This window comes from Crocodylus siamensis, chromosome 4 (assembly GCF_052110815.1).
Source record: "Crocodylus siamensis isolate JL-2025a chromosome 4, ASM5211081v1, whole genome shotgun sequence".
In the NCBI taxonomy this organism is placed as follows: Eukaryota; Metazoa; Chordata; order Crocodylia; family Crocodylidae; genus Crocodylus; species Crocodylus siamensis.
Genome location: NC_143398.1, coordinates 89,742,797 through 89,755,844, shown reverse-complemented (window position 1 = coordinate 89,755,844; position 13,048 = coordinate 89,742,797). Strand labels below are relative to the sequence as shown.

The following is a 13,048-nucleotide window of genomic DNA, read 5'->3' as shown; positions in this document are numbered from 1 at the left end:
CTTCTTTTTTGATGTTTGTATAGAATTTAGCATAACGCAGACCTTAGTCCTTGAATGGGGTTGCAGACACTACTATAATAGTAATAATTATTAGTAATAGTAATAATAAATATATTATTTCAGGCTTCAAAAAGCCGAGATTCATATTTTGACCTGGGAATGAAATTACTAGAGGGAGACTGTAATGTAAAAGTACCAAAATCCTTGTAAAAAGAAAGTAAAGTATGTAATAATAGCCCAAGAAATGAAAACTGATTTCAACATTTTAAATGTTTGTTAAGAGGTGGTCAATAACTAGTTATGTATATCAAGACCTGTTGAAGTATCTGGCAGAAAAACTTTAGGGAGGACAAGGTGCTCAAAATGACAATTTCAGGTGAAAATCTATAGGGGAAATAAAAGCCCCAAACCTTTCAATTAGAGAAAGACTCTCATGTATCTTTTTCAGACAAGAAGTCAATCATATACTCAAGCCAATTAGAATGGTTAGGCTTCTATCAAATTTGCAGTAGGGGCAAGATGGCTGTTAGATAATGGGTAGCAACATTTCTGGCATCGTCATAAATAGAAATTTGGGGCATTCAAAGCAGGGCTCCTTTAGTCTTTGGCTGAGTCTCTGCTACCCTGTGTCTTAGATCAAGTTAACATAACCTGAAGGCTGCTCTAACATTTGCAATTGGTGAAAGTCTCCAGGAGATCTCTTGACCAAAGCCATAGATGTATGTGCTATATAGCACTGGGACCAAGTACTTCAATTCTATGCCTGCCTACAACTTGGGTTTTCAAATGGACAACTAGGTACTGTAACTTTAAATGTACCATGGCACTGGAGATTGGCAAACATTCAGTTTGTTCCAAGTAGGAAATGATGGTCTCGTGGTTCAGTTCAAGATACATTATTTTCCATGTCTATTGTTACTGTCATTTATTATGTATATGGTGCAGTAAATGTGCACTGCTCTTTTCTTCAACTCAGAAAGAAAAGATCAGGCCCCTGCTTGGAAGAACTCACAGTCAGACTTGGGTGAATGCTGGATTCGATTATCCTTGAACTCTTCTTCAAAAAATGCCTTGACACCCATCTTGCTGGGGTCATTTGATCCCAGCAGTCTTTCCTGCCCATGTGGACCCAATGACCTGTAAAGTCCCATCCAGCCCCTAACAACTATGAAACTATTAATGTTGACTACTCAAGAATATTGCTCATATTTGTAGACACTCTCACTTGTAGCAATTGCTTATACAGAAAAATCACATTAGGAAATGAATACAATTTAAACTGTTTTCTAAAGCAAGTTAGCATCTAGAAATCAAAACAGCCAACATTATTCTTGCTTTAGGAAAGCACTTAAACAAATACTTAACATTAAACACATGCTAAAATCTTGATTTCAATAAGATGTAAGCATATATTTAAGCTCTCTCTTGGATAAGGAAGATTTCTTAAATCATGCCCTGTGTAACCATCTCTTTCATGACAAACCTCTAGCATTTGGTCTGAGGACTCCAGTTTGAGAAATGCTGATGTAGAAGTAAAAACAATAGTCTTCTTTTGTACCATTTTAAAAGTGTATGTGAAACTCCTGTTCTATGCAGAGAAGAATAGTTGTATGCATTAGGGGACCTAACTTAGGGTTGGAATCAACCTGACTGTTGTAACTGTTGCCTTCATAGTCAGGACTGAATTTGGCTCAGTGCAAAGACTCCTTTTCAAATATAGCATGACATTATTCCAGTGTCCCCTTGGTCAGGTGAACAATAATTATATCCACATTCATGTTGCTTTTTCCCACAGGGTATTTGGAGCAGCTATTTTCCTAACATCTACACTGAATATGTTCATCCCTTCTGCAGCAAGAGTTCATTATGGCTGTGTTATGTTTGTAAGAATTTTACAAGGTCTTGTCGAGGTAGGTGCACCTAGCATTTGGGGCTGATAATAGTCATTAGTTTTTGAAAGTTCATTTTTGTAATGTCAGCAAATGATTAATTCAGGTTTTCTAAATAATCCACATTTAATTATTTTTCATGCAGAAGTAGTATATAATGAATATTTTTGTTAGGAAATGGCTGTTGTTGGAATATTTGTTATGCTTTTAGGATGAGGATTTTTGAATTATGCTGATTTACATGTTTCAGTTAGTCTTAGATATAAAATAAAAACGCCAGGTTTATGTAAATGAAAGTACATCTATTGCATTTAATTATATCATTCACTGTACACCCTGAACAGCAAATAACATTTTCACCAGGGCACCTATCACTTCTGTGCTGCTTCAAAAAACTTCACAGTCATTGTACAAAACCAGCAAAGCTCCTCACGTTTCTCAACTCTTTCCACACCTCCTTCCAATGTTGACAAGTAATTAAACTGTTTGAAATTAACAGCCTCTGTCTATAGTAAAAGTGAAATAAAATAACATCCTGTGATGTGTATGTGAAATATCTGCTAGGGTGTGACCTACCCAGCATGCCATGGGATGTGGAGTAAATGGGCCCCTCCACTGGAGAGAAGCAGGCTTGCGACCACATCATTTTGTGGTAAGTCTACTGATATCTAGATTTTCTAACCCTGTGTTTGCACTTCATTTGTATTTTGTGTTAGAAATTTTTTATTCTATTTATTACCATTTTATTAAAAATACGTAACTTGAAAGTGAAATGTAAACCTCCTAAGTATTGACATGAAATTGAGTTGGGAGGTGAGGAAACTCTGAAAGTGAGTGTGTCATAGAATCATAGAAAAATGGAGCTGGAAGGAACCTCAGGAGGTTATCTAGTCCAACCTCCTCTGCATCTCTATATAAAGCATCCGATCCATTTCCCAATGGTGGAGAGTCCACAACTTAAGTAGTCTGTGTCACTGCTTAGCCATCCTTATACTTAGAAAGTTTTTTTTCTAATATCCAGCCTAACTTTCCCTTGTTACAGTTTAAGATGGTTATTTTTTGTACTGTCCCCTGTGTCCACTGGGCATAGTCTATCTCCATCCTATTTCTAACTACCCCTCAGGTGGATGAAGGTAGTTCTTAGTCCCCCCACAATCTTCTCTTCTCCAGACTAAATAATTTGAGTTCTTTCAGCCTTTCTTTGTAAGTATGTTGCCAGACCTATAATAATTTTTGTTGCTTTCCACTGGACTCTTTCTAGTTTGTCTGCATAGCTTTCGAAAAATAGTGACTAAAACTGGACACAGTTTTCCAAGTGAGATCTTAACAGTGCTGAAGAGTAAAAGAATGCCTTCTCTTGACTTGCAAGAGGCTCTCCTCCTAATACAGCTCAGTATGCTATTGGCTTTTTTGCAACAATAACATATGGCTGACTCTCATATACAGCTTGTTGTCCATTATAACTCTCAGGTCCTTTATCTGCAGGATTGCAGCCTTCCCTAATTTGTATTTGTGCATTTAATCGTTGAATTCTGAGTGCAGGACTTTGAATTTAATTTCATTAATTTCAGACCATTTTCCCACTTCAGCTACACCATTCTGTATTCTAATCAGAATGTCTTATTTTTTGGTGCAAACGTGTCTAAAAATATGTACATACAAAAAAAGAAACAACAAACTGAAGGTGGTTTAAACAGATCTTAGATAAAAATATCAGTTTTTCTCATTTTACTCATTTGGTAAATGTTCCTTTTACTGTGTTGAATCAACTCAGCTAATCATATGTTTTATTTTGAGGGGATTACAATGCTTTTGCTGGGACTAAGCCAGTGCTGATTGAACTGGAAATTACTTGAGTTTTTCCCATCACCCATGCTGCTTCAGTTTGCTTTACAAGGTGTTCATGCCTGTACCTTACTAGCTTGTTGTAACTGCGCTATCCTTTTGGTACCCATCCCACTGTTCCCAGAATACCTCCTTGGAGAAATAATTTGTGGGAAATTGCAGAAGGCTGCCACAGGAAGAGTCTAGTAGAATTATGAGAGGAGGTTAAATTTCCATGAATCTCCCTGGGGCTCTTTGAAGTCATGACTGGATGGACACCATCTCATAACGTTTTAGCATAATGGACAGCAGGCTGAGTGCTCCAACTTCACTCCTTACTAGACAAGAAGAATTCCTTCTTTTCTCCTATCCTCCAGGAAGGGGCTGACCAAGTCTAGCAGGCCACTGTCCCCTTTGAATGTTGTGGATCACCCCATTTTATTTTGGAAAAGTAAATAAATATGACTGGAAAATTTAGAAAACCACAATTCCAAATACATTCCAGATGTCTCTGATCATGTTTTTTGCATTTTGTTTAGTTATTTCTTCAGAAGTAAGTGAGAAACATGTCACCTAGTCACAAAACTCTGGGTTGAGTAATGTCAGATAAGACTTTGCTAATAAATTATTCCAAGGAGGGTTGGAGCAACATGCTCTTGGTGTGTCTGATAATAACTCCTACTTTGGTTATTTTATTAACAAAGTAATAGGAACTAGTGCCAAATGAACAGTGAACAACTGAATCTGCTTACCTCTTGGAATAATTCATTAGCAATCTTTCTCATTTGTGACACCAAACTCTACTTGAGTTCTCGATAGTATCTCAAGGGAGCTTCCTTATTCTTATACTTACATGCTCATGTCTTTTGCCAGGCCACTAACAAATATGCAGCACACCACTCCTATTCTGGAGCCTATGCACATTGTACTTGTGTTGCTTTGGCCATGTTGAAAATTGACCATTTATTCTAGATGCTTGTTCACGTTGCTAATGTCAGTGGTCCTCAGGGACATGCTAACATGCTACCTATGTTTATTAAGCAGGAAAAAGTGGAATTGTATCTTGGGGAATTGTAGGCTGGTCACCCTGATTTCAATACCTGGGAAATAACTAAAGCAAATTTATAAAATGGTCAATTTGTAAACATCTTTAGGACAAAGGGATGATCACTAGGAGTTATCATGGATTTGTTAAGAATAAATTATGCCAAACCAACTTAATTCTCTGCCTCTCTCACCCCCTTTTTTGATAAGGTAACTAATTTTACGGCTGAGGTGAATGTGGGCATAATATAATTAAACTTAAGCAAGGCTTTTGATACAGTCCCATGTGACTTTCTCATAAGTGAATGGAAATGTGGGCAAAATGGAATTCATGTTAGAAGGATATATAATTGGTTGAATAACCACAAGCAAAGAGTAACTACACATGGACCAATGTCAGAGTGGCTGGATGTTTCAAGTTCAGTTCCAAAGGGGTTTTTTCTTGGCTTGGTGCTGTTAGCATTTTTATTAATATCTGGGATGCAGGGATAGAGAGTATACTGATCATGTTTGCAAATGACACAAAAATGGACAGATAGGATTGGAATTCAAAAGAATCTTGAAAATAGGGAGCACTGGGTTACAGACAACAGAATGAAATTCAGCAAAACATAAAGGAATATGAGACACCCCAGGAAGGAAAACTTAGATGCGTACATCCAGGATCAGGGATAACTGCCTAGACAGTGATATGGCTAAGAAGGGTTTTGGTTGTTCACAACTTCAACATGAGTCAGAGGTACTATGCTATTGCAAAAGAAAGCAAATGTAATTTTGGTACATTAAAAGAGGTACTCCATGCAAAATATGGAGGGAGATAGTACCACTTTACTCACCACTGCTTAGGTCTTAGCAGGAGTATTGTGAGCAGTATTGGACACTGTATTCTAAGGATGTAGGGAAACTGGAAATGTTCCAGAATTAAGCAAGAAAGGTTATAAAGAAGTTGGAATAGAAGCTGTATGAAAAAAGGTTGAGAGAGCGAGGTATTTTCCGTTGGGAGAAAAGGAAGCTAAGGGGGTCAGGGAGGTGAAATGATACCAGTTTTCAAGCATGAAAGGCTGTTCATGGAATAGTGAAAAACTGCTCTCCCTAGTGGGCAGCATAGGAGGCACAGGGTTGCAACCGAAGCAAAGGAGGTTTAGTACACCTCAGGGAATTATGTTCAGAAAAATTCAATACTATGAATAATTACTTTCTGCCCTTACAAATTAAACTAAATATAACACTAATTGAACGGTCTTTAGAAATATATGCAGGTACTTTGTATGGTTGGGGGGATCGGTGTGGAGGGGTGTGTGGGATTTGTGGAGGGGTGTGTGTGGTGGGGTTTGTGCGGGGTGTGGGTATGAGAGTGTGTGGGGTTTGTGGGTGGGTGTAGGGCCCCCTGCTACACATCCTAGGGCCCCCTGCTACACATCCCCCCCCATGGTGCACAGACCACACTAGAGCAGTAGGATCCAGGGCTGTGGCAGGCAGAGCCCCTGGCAGTGCATGGCTCCAGCTGAGTCCCAGGAGCTGCACATGGTGGTACACAGCTGCCCAGCCTGCTGGCATACACCTTCATACCAAAGCAGACTGGCTCTGTGCCAGCACGTGGGGCTCATGGCACTGCAGGCAGGGGCGATGCACCATCAGGCTGGGCAGGCTCTGCATCTCCACATGCAGCTTCCAGCTGGAGTGCTGGAAGCCCCACATGGAGGCATGGAGTCCCCCCCCGGCCCAATGGCATGCAGACCAGGAGCCATGCGCCATCAGGCTGGGTGGGCTACATGTCTCCATGCGGGGCTTCCAGCGCTCCAGTGAGAGGCTGCACATGGAGGCACGGAGTTGCCCATCAGGCTGGGCTGGCTCTGTGCCTCCACATGTGGTTTCCTGCTGGAGTTCTGGAAGCCCTATGTGGAGGCACAAAACTGGCCAGCCCAGGCCAATAGCATGCAACCCACACCCACCAACACACTCCCATGTTCCCCCTCCCCCCACAGGAAGGAGCTCCTTTTCCTACTTACCAGGTGTCCAGTTGTGTGCCACTGAGCTCGGTGCCTCCATATGGGGCTCCCGCCTGGAGTGCTGGGAGCCCTGTGGAGGTGGAGGCACAGAGCCTGCCAGGGTTAAATTATGCAAAATGATGCAATTATGTGCATCTATGCCTTTTATACACAAACTTACATGGGCATATAATTCCCCAGGGTGTAGTTTAAATTAAATCGTAGGAAAAACTCCCTACCTGTAAGGATGATAGGACAATGGAACAAACTGCAGAAAGTTATGGAATTTCCTTCATTGGAAGTTTTCAAGAAGAGGCTGGATAAGCATCTGTCTGGGACGTTTAAGCAATAACACATCCTGTTTCTGATTTTCATTCTCCCAGCCATCTGATTTTTTGATGTCGTGAAGACAACACAGAGATAAACATAGCCACTGCAGGTCTAAATGAGGACTCTGCTGTTCACAGTGTTAGAGTTTTTCAGATTGCACAATGATAGAAGATTTTTTCAGTACAAGTACAGCCAATATGCTCTTTCACTTCTTAACACTTTTTAACATTGTACTATTAACTTTTCTGTAGCTCATTTCCTCCATATGTGTACTGGGGATAATACATTTTTTACCTATTTCGGTAGATGCTGCTAGGTAGTAATCTCTTTACTGTTTTTGTTCAGACCTAAACTTTGGGATCCTGGGCTTCAATACATGTTGTATTTTTTTCAAATTCCTCCGTACATGAATCACATAACATAGCTGATATGCTTTCCTACTCCTTTTGGTCTTCAGGTTCTTATGCAGGTGCAGTGGTGGCCATGCCATTGGCAGGGGTATTGGTACAGTATATAGGATGGTCATCAGTCTTTTATATTTATGGTGAGTTATACAGTTTAAAAATAAAACCCACTCAATTGGACTGATATTGTAAATACTGTAGTTTAAATCAACTTTATAAAATATTGATCAAAGTAGTTCAGATTTTGAAAAAATTACTGTATTTTTCCTAGTAGGTTTGGACTGTTGTTGTAGCCATGATAGGCAAGGAAATGTGTGAGAAGCAAGGTTTATTGGCAATAGCTTTTATTGAACCAACTGTATAGTTCAGAGAGATGTTGGACAAGTTTTTGGGTAGAAATTATCACAAAACCCTTTGTTTCTGCTATCTATTTACTTGTTTTAAGCTTGCTCTTAACGTACTGAATATCCAATATGTATTAAGAGAATACTATGGTAATCTGTTGCAAATGCTTTTACACTGTAATAATCTAACTGTACAATAAAGGGTTAAATATTCGCTGCCCTTAGTCCATTTCAGAGGTGGAATCATTTGTACAGAGCTTGCCTCAGAATTTGCCATCAGGATCTGCTTGCTGTACTTGTTTCTATACCATACCTATTTTTGACAAGCAAATCCCAAGTAGAGTTAAATTTTTTCCTTCTCCTTTTCTTTGGGTAAATAATTGCAGCATGTTGATAAGATATTTAGATGCCCTATACAACTATAGGGCAATATAACTACACATCTGTTTTTTTTCCATGGTCACCTACGCAGATTTCATGTCAAAATTTGATTTGATTTTGGTTGTTGGATAAATGCTGATCTCTAGTATTAAATGTTTAAGCATTGCCTTTTAGATTTTGAAATCAAATCTTTCTACCCCTGCAGGGATGTTTGGGATTGTTTGGTACATGTTCTGGCTCTTGCATGCCTATGAAAGTCCTGCAGCACATCCGACTATAACTAATGAAGAAAGGACATACATAGAAACAAGTATAGGTGAAGGAGCTGGCTTAGTTAATGCAAGTGTAAGTAGAATTTGCCAGGGATGGAGAATATCTAGACTTCGATGATGGTTGTCATTTATAGCAACTTTGCATGAGCTCAGTGATAGATGTACTATTTAGAACTTCAATGGACCTTTGGATCTCAGTGGGAGGATTTTTTTCTGTAAGGACTGCAGGAATTGCCCCATTCATTCAAACATGGAAACCTAATCCACTTGCACAATTCAGTGTCTTTTCAGCTCTAGGGTCCTAATCATACCTAAACTTAAGGAGACACATTATGATCTCACATGTAAGCAATCCTGCTAACTTAACAAAAAAGGATGTCAGTGGAGCTATCTGGACCAGGGACTGACTCCAGAGGTTCCTTTTTCTGTCTATGCCTTCTACTAATGTTATAGAAGGTCTTTTTGCAGTCAGGAGTGCCCTCCTGCTCAACCCTCTTCTCCCATTGCTGACACAGTCTAGACAAATCCTAAATCTTCCAATTCTGTAAAACTATACACCATTTTTAGTTTTGTTACTAGTAACACCTTGGAAGCCTAAGACCAAAATTTATACTGCAATCAAGCTAGCTCCCTCCATTTATAACAGAAGTTATTTCTTGATAACCTTTTTCTTCCTGGTTTCTGTTACTGAACAGTTGTAACAAACTAACCCAAACTTGCTTTTGCATCTCAGGGATTTGGTTAAAAATCATAGGCTAAATACAGACATTCAAAAAGCCCACGGCAGAATCAGTCCAATGTATATGGGTATCTTTAAGCTGCATAGATTGGATCAAGAATGATGGGAACATATGTTTGCCTTATGGTGGGGAGAGGCAAGTAGATACCTGCACTGGCTGAGGCCAGAAGGCAGGGAGCACTGCCATATACCTCCCAAAGTACTGGAGATTGCCAAGGGCAGCCAAGCACATCCAAGTGGGGGCCATCCCTGATTGCCTGCCAGCACCCCCTCCCCCCCCAACCCCTGCTGTCAGCTTCAGGGAGGGTGGGAGTCCAGCACAAAATCTCTCCCTTGTCCTGCCCTCCCCTGCTAGTGGTTGCCTGCCAGTGCGGGGGGGAGTGGAGGCCCCTGCTGTGCAGATCTGCTTCCCCCCACACCCAGCCAGAACAGCTGGGGAGAAGGCGGGGGGGGGGGCTGCACAGTGAGGGGTTCCATTCCCCATGTCTTCTCCCACCTGCCTGACATCTTCAGGCAGGAGCCATGGCTTGGAGCCACATGACAGTCCTGTGCCAAGAACTGGGGGTGGGGGAATGAGGGCCTCCAACTTGCTGACTTGGGTATGGGCATGCCAGGCCAAGTCTGTATGGCAGGGGCTCTGCTCCTACCCTGCCACCGCTAGTTCCTGGAGCAATGGACAGCTGTGTGGCTCTGAGCTGCAGCTCCTGGATGCAGCTCTCAGGTGGGTGAGTAGGGGGAGAGGAGTTGGGGAATGGAGTACCCCACCACATGAGCCCCAGCCTACTGGCTCAGGTCTGGGGGGCCCAGGCAGGGTCTCCAAAGTGTGGGGGCTCTGTTCCCCTGCCTCACCCCCTGCATCCACTCAACCACCTGACAGCTGCAGGCAGGAGCCATGGATCAAAGCTGCATGGCTGTCTGCTGCACTGGGAACTGGGGGTGGGATGGGGGAACAGAGAACCTGCCACATGGGCTCTCCCAGCTTGCTCACTCAAGTCTGGAGTGGGGTGTGGGGAGATCCATTCCCTCCCTCCCTCTGACCCCTAGTTCCTGGCCTGACAGGAGCCATGCAGCTGTCTGCTGCACTGGGAACGAGGGGTGAGAAGGGAGTGGACCCCCTGCTGTGTGGACTTGGCCTGACCCTCTCCAGACCTGAGCCAGGAAGCTGGAGGGGTTCACATGGTGGGGGACTCCATTCCCCCCATCCCCGGTTCCTGGTGCAGCAGACAGCTGTGCAGCTTTGAGTCATCCCCCTGGTGACAGCTGGCAGCGGGGCAGGGCTGTGGAGAGAAGCTGTGCTGGTCAGGCAGCAGAGGAGGGAGGAAGCCCCTACCACATGCCCCCCCAGCTATACTGGCTGCTGGGGGGGCAAGGTTTGTGGGGCCCCCTGCCCCACCCAGCCCAGGTGACAGGTGCAGGAAGGATGCAGCCTAGGGAGCAGAGGCTTTGCTACCCCAGCTTTGTGACAGTGTAGGGATGGGTCCAGTCCTGTGAGGGGAAGTTAGTGGGGAAACCAAAAGGGCTGCTGGGATGCTGGGGGACTGCAACCTAACTTGAGTCAGGAGGGGATCTGGGACAGAAGTTTGATAGACCAGTCTAATCTAAACCAGTTACATCTGATACTACTTCCATCCAGGTCATTTTTAAACTGGTCTATGGGTGCTGAACTTGTGTTCTGTTACAGTTTTAGATCAGTTTCTGACCACCTAAACCAGACAAAGTGTAATGTCTGCACTTGGCCATAGTGACTGGATAATGTTAGTCACCTTTGGATATGCACCCTTTCAGTTACACATGATGTCAAATACCACAATTTCTCCCTTAAGATGCAAGGCTTAATACTAATGGTCCAAGCCTATATACAATCATGTGGAAGTCACACACCAGACTTTAGCAAGAAGACTGAACAGGTACATAAGATAGATGCCATTTTAAAAAGAAGAAAAAGATATTTCTGGATTATAGTAGTTTTTCTTTTGGCTGAGTTTTGAAGTAATTTTGTTTCCTGCAGTATAGATTATTGAAGCATAAATAGGAACCACATCTGAGTAAATTTTTATCTTCTACCAAGGACTTCTTTTATTCACATCACAGTTTAAACTAACTTGGCACCCTTCAGTCACTTAGGGCACTTACACATGTACCTGATGCCTGGTTGGATGCATACTAATTAGCACACGTCGGAGCAGACTGGTGGCATGCTTCAGCAGTTTCAGCATCTTGTGTATTCAGTGTCCCTGTGCTTCAAAATGCTGGTGGGAGCATTTGAGAGCCTCCGCCTGTCCTCACCCCAGAGGTGTACAGACACCCTTAGTTACCTCATGCCTGACTGCCCAGAGCTAGTTGAACACACTTTTTCAAACTATGGTCAGTATGGAAGTCATCAGATTGAATCCTACCAGAAAGTGTGGAATATATTAATTTTCCCTCAAGTTACTTTATCATACTATTTTTGAGGTCCCAGAGCACCAAAAATATATTGCTGTTAGAACTGTAACATACAGAACAATAGTTGTATGTTGAATAGCTGAAAAACCTTCTCTCGAATGCAAATCCAGTAGCTGTTTCTACTTGCTTCCACCAAAGCAAGCCAGTAGGAACTCCACTGACATTAATGGACTTTGCACTGGGATAAAATTAAAAGAAAATCAAGCTCTCTGGTACGGTCCTTGTTTTTACCTATACAAAAAAAGTCTTTAATTTTGTCTTTTTCTTTCTTTCTTTCTTTCTTTCTTTCTTTTTTTTTTTTTTTTTTTTTAGAGATTTAGTACTCCCTGGAAAAAGTTTTTCACTTCAATGCCAGTTTATGCAATCATTGTGGCAAACTTTTGTAGAAGCTGGACTTTCTATTTGCTGCTTATAAGTCAGCCTGCTTACTTTGAAGAGGTCTTTGGATTTGCAATAAGTAAGGTAAATATGGGACTTGAACCTCTTGTGGTTTGGGATTGATCCCATTCGGTGCTGAGTCCCCAGCTCCTATTGAAACAAGGGTAGATGATACTTCACGTCAGTGGGCAGGATTGGGCTCTTCTAGTATTCTTGAATCTTAAATATAATTTCTGATAGCAAATGTGACTTGATTAACATAAAATTATAAACAGAAACAAAGAACTAAAAAAGACCAACTTATTTAAGAAAGAGCCTGTCAGTAAAAAAAAAAAAAAGAAAAAAATAGAATCACCTTATTGAAAACACATACATAAAATGAACATCAGCACACATGTAATTATTAGTAGCAGCTTTGTTGTATACTCATAAAATAATTTTCATTCAAATTCTCCTTTTTGTAATTGCACAGCAGGTATTAGAAACCCCCAGATTAAATTCTAGGTTGATGGATGATTTATGCAAAAACTCATAGGACTGACTGCACAAGGTCAGAATTTGGAGGAGGACTGAAAAGTAACCGTTCCAAAAGAACTTTAATCCAACTAGTTTCTAAAGCCACAGTTTATATTAAAAAAAAATAAATTTTGAAAACAAGCATAATCCTGAAAAATAATCAACTTATTTGAGGCCAAAATGAGCACTGCTTTCTTTACGATTGGTTCATTCCTGTTGCCAATTCAGCAAAGGTAGCCACAACATTATGGGTATATACTGGTGCCGTCCTTGGCACAGGAGCTGTAAAGAATAAGTCGCTTTGTTTATTCTAATTTTGCCTGTCATTCCAGACCAACAATGCACCCACCCAGGGGTAGATATGAGGGAGGGAAGTGTAGTGGTGGTTTCACCAGCCCCCAGAATGGCAACTTCTATAAGACAGATAGTTAAAAATCTCCCATCTTAATATTCATATTTCAAAAATACATTCTACAAGGAGAATATTGCTGAAC

At 41.5% G+C, this 13,048-nt stretch overlaps 1 protein-coding gene across 1 annotated transcript in view; it reads left to right on the top strand.

Annotated features, from left to right (window-relative positions):
• The window catches only part of SLC17A8 (solute carrier family 17 member 8), a 38,513-nt gene that overhangs the window by 19,354 nt on the left and 6,111 nt on the right, over positions 1-13,048 (top strand). The window contains exons 4-8 of the mRNA XM_090041056.1: positions 1,796-1,910; positions 2,454-2,541; positions 7,533-7,619; positions 8,410-8,549; positions 11,973-12,122. Of these exons, the coding sequence (XP_089897182.1) occupies positions 1,796-1,910; positions 2,454-2,541; positions 7,533-7,619; positions 8,410-8,549; positions 11,973-12,122 (580 nt within the window). The remainder of the gene's footprint in view (positions 1-1,795; positions 1,911-2,453; positions 2,542-7,532; positions 7,620-8,409; positions 8,550-11,972; positions 12,123-13,048) is intronic.